The sequence below is a fragment of the Apus apus genome, chromosome 10 (genome assembly GCF_020740795.1).
Source record: "Apus apus isolate bApuApu2 chromosome 10, bApuApu2.pri.cur, whole genome shotgun sequence".
NCBI lineage: Eukaryota > Metazoa > Chordata > Aves > Apodiformes > Apodidae > Apus > Apus apus.
The window spans coordinates 12,243,100-12,250,708 of record NC_067291.1 but is presented as its reverse complement, the minus strand read 5'-3'; the positions used below and the strand labels follow the sequence as shown (position 1 = coordinate 12,250,708).

General features: G+C 50.8%; 1 protein-coding gene across 2 annotated transcripts; it reads right to left on the bottom strand.

The window, feature by feature from the left end:
- Positions 1-2,996: 2,996 nt before the first annotated feature.
- On the bottom strand, positions 2,997-7,103 carry MEX3B (mex-3 RNA binding family member B). Of its 2 annotated transcripts, none has more exons than XM_051628619.1 (2): positions 6,613-7,103; positions 2,997-5,684 (listed from the first exon to the last, which is right to left on the bottom strand). In XM_051628619.1, exons 1-2 carry the CDS (start codon positions 6,869-6,871, stop codon positions 4,264-4,266), a joined length of 1,680 nt encoding a protein of 559 aa, XP_051484579.1. In that variant the 5' UTR covers positions 6,872-7,103; the 3' UTR covers positions 2,997-4,263. The 2 variants fall into 2 exon arrangements, with proteins under 2 accessions (XP_051484579.1, XP_051484580.1); XM_051628620.1 differs by lacking the exon at positions 6,613-7,103 and adding an exon at positions 5,836-5,936.
- Positions 7,104-7,609: the final 506 nt, after the last annotated feature.

The window sequence follows — 7,609 nt, the reverse complement described above, 5'->3', positions numbered from 1 at the left end:
CAAAATAATATAGTGGAAAGACCTTTCTCCTAGTAAAGGACTCTAGCTTTGATGTCTGATTGTTATGCAAATTCTGTGGAGTACCAGATATGGACAGAGGAATAATTAAGCTCAGGACTTTGTTTATAATAATTCTTAGAAATGTAAATGTACCCTTTTTTGAGATAATTATGTGTATACTCACTGGGAACCATAGATGTACATTAGCAAAGACGGGGGAACCTCCCGAGCGCGCAAGATCTGCTGACGAGGCCTGGGGCACCCACACCCCCAAGCAGCTCCTGAGGTGGAGACCCCACGTACAATATTCAGCACCAACACATAAACATTTGAAAAACAAAGTGATCTTTGTTCTGGAAGATAAACATTGACCAAATACATCTCTATATTTCAAAGCACTCAATTAGAAACTGAACTTTGCCCCTTTCTCAGGCTTTGAAATATTCCTGCGCCAAACACAGGCCTTTATTCTCCTTTCGCGGGCATCCCTCTCCCTCTCCTGCCTCCACACGCCATATGGCCCCAGATCCTGGGACAAATTCTGTGTTGATTTATGGTCTCTGCAGTCCAAGGGACCGACCTACGGCATAAATCTGGGGGGGCAGCACACACGTGTAGCCTGCACGTTCCTCCCCACACTGCCCCTACTCACCAGCGTTCCCCTCCACCAGCCAGAGACAAGGCATTTTACACCCCACCCCCAGGAGCAGATTTGGGTTCAGGGCACGTCGCTGCAACCCTGCAAGCAAGGAGAGGTAACGCAACACCCACTGCACGTGCCGGCACCCTTACGGAATGCCCTCCAAAGGAGCTGCTGGGGGGAGCAGGCAGTGGCAGCGCCTGGGGGGGACGCTGCTGATCCCACCAGGCTGCAAAATGCTGGCTCTGCCATACCAGCTGGCACCCACGTCTGGAAAAACAGGGCCAACAAAAAAAGGCGCCATCAGACACCAAAGCAAGAGTAATCCAGGCCTGTCCTTCTGAGGAGGAAATAATTCCCAAAGAGGAATGAACGCAGTCAGCGTTGCAAGGCGCTGCAGCACATCTTCCCGCCTCAGAGCAGCAGGCAGGAGGAGGGTGCGCAGAGGGGTGAAGCGCTGCACCAAGGCCTAAAAGGGGTCAGCGGCCACAGATGAAATGGGGGTGGCCTTCGTTTCAGCCACAGCGTGGTGAAGAAAATAGTCCTGCGAGATGAAGACGGACGATGGGGCCAGTTACATTTAGTGAGGGACTGAGTGGCCGAGCTGAGCAATGCCCCTCTACATTGCCCAGGCCAAGGTCTTTGCCGAGCTGCTGCACAAGTGCTGTTCTCCAGAGGGACATGGGCTGCTCACCCTCTTCCAGACCACTGCTGTTAACGCCACGGAGGCACATGGGATTGTACATTAAAGGGGGAACAGAACAAAACAAAAAGGATATTTTGAGTTTTCTTATTTTTTTCCCCTCTTATTTACCTTTCGGTTTCACTAAGTCTGGGAAATCAACCAAAGTGATCCTATTCACTTTTTTGTTTATAGCCATTTTCACAACTTTTCCCAGACACCAGCACAGGATGTTTACACTGAAATGAGAAATTGATTGATGCATTTTGAGCACATTTCCAAAACACCCATCATTAAGAAAATACACACGTGGACTTAAACTTCCTGATCCTTCTAAAGTAACCAAATTTACCAAGGTTTTTTTTCAATGTCCATACCACTTCTGTATTTAAGCATATCTCCTCTGCCACTCTCTGGACTCTTTCCCACAGCACTGGGGATTTTTTTCCACCATTCAGAATGACAAATGCAACACTCAGTGATGGATTTTAACTCTATAAATCAGATGACACTACAATCACAGTTCAATGAAAGAAGCAAAAATCAAATCAAATCAAACAAAGAGATCCCATCATCCCCTGCCCCATCCTCCCTCCTCCCCCTTCCCACCCAGAAGCTCTGGAGTCCATAAAGGAGAGCAGAGCAGAGCAGCTCTGGCATACACTGCTAAGCACAAAGTAAAACATACAAAATACGCTACACAGTTTGGGTTTGTTTTGCTGTTTTCACTCCCCTGCTGAAAAGTGCACTGGCACCCTCAAAATCAAACACATACAATGATCTGCAGCTACCTTCTGAAATCTGCTCTAACACGTTTCACCCGGCAAGTTTGCTCAAACGCGTTGACTACAACCAGCAACACAAATATTGCAGGGTTTGCCTGGTGGGTTCATAGGCTCATTAGTCAGAACGTGCCTGCACTTCCTTCGCCCCAACACCACTGCAGGCATCATCAACAGCAAACAAACTTTACACGGCAATTCATTTTTTATTCAAATAAGCTTGTCAACACCAATTACCCGAACCACAACTGCCAAATACCAAGAAGCACTTTCAGGAACTCAGGAAGGATACTAAAGCCCTGCTAGCACTCCGGAAAACACCAGGTTTGGGATGTGGTTCTGAGGTTCCCTGGGCACAGCAGAGCCAGGGACCCGCAGGATTCAGCCCTCCAGCAGCAAACTACAACAAAGGAGCCTCCCCTGCTATCTGCACTGAGATCAGAAAGCTAAGAAAACTGCCAGCTGTTTCTTATTCATCCTTTATTTGCTAAAAGTGCCAATTCATACAAAACCAAGTAATTTTCATTACTAATAATTCCAAAAAAAAGACCCAGCAATTTTTCAACGTGGAATAACCCCAGCAGTATGTCACATATTAGAAAAAAAAACCTAACAAAACAAACAAAACAGAACAAAAAATCCCCACCAACCCCAAAACCAAACCCACCTGGTATTTTGTTTTGTTTGTTTTCCCCACAAAAATGCCTTGTGAGGTATGATCACTGGCAGGATTATTCTGGAAGCCTTCACAAGTTAAAGAGTTCCAACACTATTTACATCACACAGTTTAAACTCCCAACATGTTTCAGTGCTACAAGCAGGAAACAAAAATCCAAAAGACACTCTCAGCACATCAGATCAAATCACCACACAACATACTTATTTATTTTCTGTAATATTTTATTTTATTTATATAGAAATACTTAAAAAAACATGAAGTAGCACCATTACTTAAGTTTTACTTTTATTATGTAGAACTTTAAATGTCAGAAAAATAAAACTCTTGATACAATTTCAAATCTTGTCTCAGCAAATATAATATTAGTATTTGACCATGAGGTTAAAGGCCCTTTATCATAAAATAAAATATACTTTGTTTTTAAACTTTGCTCAGTAAAGTACATTTAAGCTCAAGTAACGTCACCTACATATACATAAACAAGTGGTAAACAAATGTATTAAAATAGAAATACTAAAACTATAGTGGTGCAACAGAATTTTTGTAATTTCCACTGAATTCTATTTATACAAATGTTAGAAAGCTTCGACAGTTCCTTTTGACATATGTTTATACATTTCCATTTTTGTAATAATATAGAATAAAATATGCTTTATATCACTGAATAGAAAATATGCTGGGTGAAGCAGATTTAAAAGATTTTTTTCTGAACCTATAAAATCTCCATCCCAACAGAATACTGTTCAAAGCATTACACATTTTATGGTTTGTAATTCCGTTCACAATTGTGTGATATTAAAATAATACAGTGTTCTTTGCCATAAGGCCATACTAAAATAAAAAAGATTTAACCCAGCTACAAAAAGTTCACTGAACTTAAATTAAAATACTTGTAAACATCTTTGCAATATGAAATATAATTTTTCAAGTCAAAAAAGAATAAAATACTTCAATCTGTATTAATGCAATTTATCTTTAAAACCTTTAAACGTTTTTAATATATATAAGAGATATGTTACAGGTTGTTGTGTTTTTTTTCTTTTTTTCTTTTTTAAACTTTGATAAAGCTGCAGTATCATGGTTTTTCACAGGAACTTCTTGCCCTTTCAAGAACATTCAGAAACTTATCCACCCATAAGATTTAATTATTTCGTAATAAGCATCCTAGGAACTACCAGCACGTTTTACTAACAGTCCACACACCATTGTCATCATCATAAGCATCTTCTACTTTCAAATTTTTTTTCTGTTTTTTTGTTTGTTTGTTTAGTTTGTTTTTTTTTAAAAAAAAAAGGGGGAGTTTTGGAAGCTTCGTATTAAAGTACAGTGTAAAAACTAGCCTAGCACTAGCATGGAGTCGCTCGTTATTATTTATAGCATGCACCCGCTGTCACCACCACCACCCCCCAGCCCTCCCCAGGCGCCCGCAGCCCCAAGTATCCCCGCCGGGCCCCGGCCCCGGCCGCCGCTCCCCGCAGCCTCAGGAGAAGATGCGGATGGCCTGGGTGACGGCGCTGTGGCAGACCGGGCACTGCGGCTCCGTCTTCTCGCAGATGCGGTTGGCGCACTCCATGCAGAAGAGGTTGTGGCCGCAGGGCACCAGCGCCGCGATCACCTCGCTCTCGAAGCACACCGAGCAGTCGCGGCTGCCCTTCCGCCGCACGCCGGACGACGAGCAGGAGGAGCTGGACGAGGAGCTGGAGGAGGAAGAGGAGGAGGCCGAGGAGTCGGAGGGCAGCCCCGGCAGGTGGGAGCCCAGCCCGTTGGCGTACAGCGGGTAGGAGGCGGCCAGCAGCCGCCCGCCCGGGTCGCTGCGCACCCGCCGCGCCAGCGGGTGCTCCAGCCCCGCCGCGCTGCCGTGCAGGGGCGGGGAGAGCCGTGCCGGGGGCGGGGCGCCGCCGCCCCGCCGGGGGCCGCTCACCAGCAGCGCCAGGTTGGCATTGGCGGGCGCGGCGCCCGGGAAGGCGGCGGCGGGCGAGGGCGCGGGGGACGGGGGCGCGGCGGGGCCGCGCTCGAACTGCGGCCAGATGAGGGCGGCCCCGGGCGGCGGGGCGGGGGCCAGGTCGAAGCCGGGCGGCGAGTCGAAGGGCAGATCGGAGCAGCAGTCCGGGGAGGAGAGGACGTCGCCGCCGCCGCCACCGCCCCCTCCGTACACGTAGCCGTTGGCGCTGTTGTTGTTGTTGTTGCCGTTGTGGGTGAAGCTCAGCGCCGGGCTCGGGGGGCTGTAGTCGGCCAGGCGGGCCCCGCCGCCCCCCCCCGTGCCGCCCCCGAAGTAGGAGTCGGTGGAGGCGCTGCCCAGCGAGCTGGAGCTGTCGTTGCGGTAGTTGCAGAAGGGTTTGCGGCCCGGGGTGGGCGTGATGCTGGGCGGCGTGGGCTTGCTCCAGAGGCTGCCCGTGCCGTTCAGCTCGAAACCCACATCCGTGCCGTTGGCGTGGAAGTCGTTCTCGTCCGTCAGCTCGATGATGCCGCCGGTGCGCATGGCGATGTGTGCCTCGATCTCCTCCCGGGCCCGGTCCACGTTCTCGGGCATGCCCGTCACCTCAAAGACCGGCTCCTTGTCCCGGCTCGGGGTCACGATGTAGGTGTGCGTTTGCTGCTGGATACGTTTGATGGTGGCTCCCTTGGGTCCCACGACCAAGCCCACCACGCGATAAGGCACCCGCACCTGGATGGTGGTCTGGCCGGGCAGGTTCGGGGGACCGGGCACGGTGCCGTTCAGGGCCGTGTTCTTGTTCCGGGAGGCTCGGATCATGGAGAAGTGCTCGGCCGCTGAGATGATCTCCCTGCGGGCCATGGCCACATCTTCCTTTCTGCCCGTCACAACAAAGAGCGGCTCCTCCCCGCGAACCGGGGTCTTGATGTAGGTGTTGGTCTTTGCCCGCAGAGCTTTGATTTTACAACCTGGGAACGAGATGCGGGAGATGAAGGGCGAAGGGGAGGGGGAGGAAGGGGAGGCAGGGTGTGGGGGAAGCCGGTTACAACCCATTATTTGGGTGCAGCTAGGGAAGGGGGGAAAAAACCCCACACTCGCCCGAAATGCATTGTCCCCTACCCCAGGTGATCGTTGGCATCTGGTCCAGGAGCCCCAGTCACGGTGTAAAGTAATGTCAGCCCACAGCCCTGGCACACACCCAAAGGCATCGCGAGTGGCCACCAACACATCTGCCATGCAAACTGCCCCAAAACTGCCAACGTGCCGTTCACAGGAATGGCAACAAAAAAAAGGAGTGTGCAGAAAAACTGCATGACCAGAAAAAAAAAATAAAATGCAAGCAGCCCTGACAAATCAACACACCCGCCAGTCCACATTCCTGCTCAGCACTTTCCTTTCGGAAAAATAAAATCAGTTCTTGAGAAGGTGAGGAGCAGCGGCTGTACCGAATGAGCTACATTCCCCACTGCGGATGCTTTATTCCAGTTCCATTGTTCCCCACTCCATTTCTCTTCCTTAAAATAATCCACGATTTCTAACTTGGGGGAGAAAAAAAAAAAAAAAAAAAAAAAAAAAGGCACCGAGCCTCCAATTTTCCTCCCATTTCCTCTTGCAAATCTAACTTTTGCAGCCGGAGGAAAGGAGCGGTTTTTTTATTATTTTCGTGATTATTTTTTTTCCCTCCCGGCAGCTGAAAGTGCATCTCGAAACTGATGCATGACGCTCCTCGGAAACATCACGCCTGCTGCACTTTCTTTGTCTGGGGGAAGCCGGCACTGGCCACCACCGCACGGCTGCAGTTTTCACGGGAATGGCCAGTGTCGCATCTGAGCCGCACGCCCGGCAGCGCGGCGGGGGGACCCACGCACCCACACCCCCTCGCATGCAATCACCCACCTTGTCTCCCCACTATCTCAGCGACATGCTCCGAGCTGGGCACCGGGACGCATTCGGTCATGTTCACGCTCTTTTTCCGAGGCTCGCTGTCGTAAATGGAGCCCGTCTCGTCGTTGTCCAGCCCCAGCAGGGAAAGCTGATCCAGGGCGATCTGAAGGGCTCTTTGGTCATCCAGGGTCTCTCCCCCTCCACCACCACCACCGCCGCCGCCGCCGCCGCTCCCGTTCCTCTCCATGTCTGCAAAAAGCGAGCTGGGCATAGTCCCTGTGTGTGTTGCACCCTCCTCCTGCACTCGGCTCAGTAGTAAAAGATCAGACACAAAGGAAAACCCAAGGCAGATGGCCAGCAGGAGAGAAGGGAAGGGAGGGTGGGCGAGTGCTGGAGACCGGGGAGTTGTTGCCTTTTGCTTGTATATTTTGTATCTTTTTTGCTTTTTTTTTTTTTCCTCCTCTCAGTGCAATCCGGTTTATAAGATGTTCTCAGGACACCCCCCCCCCACGGCTTCCCCCCCCCCCCCCCGAGGTTTGTTGGGTTTTTTTCTTTTCTTTTTTTTTTCTTTTTTTTTTTTTTCGTCGGCTGGGGGGTGGGGTGGGGGGGGTGGGAAGAGGATAGCGAGAGGAGCTCCGATGGCTTCCCCCCCTCGAGTTCCTCGCCGGCCACAATGCCAAGCGACGGCAGCGTTTCTTTAAGGAGCCCCTCCCAGGCTCCACTCCACTCACTCAGCGGTTTTTTTTTTTTTTTTGTGGGTTTTTTTTTTTTTTTCTTTCTTTTTTTTTTTTTTTCCCCTCCTCTCCCCTCCTCTGTCTGAGGCGCTGCTGCAGCCAGACGGCTCCGGAGAGGCGGGCGCAGGGAAGGAGGGAGGCAGGGCCGCCCCGGCCGCCGCAGCGCAAGCGGCGATCGCTGACAGCCCCGCGCCGCCGCCGCCGCCGCCCATTGGCCGGGAGCGGCCCCGAGGGGCCGGCGCTGCACCCCCCCCCTCCCGCCTCCCGCACCCCCC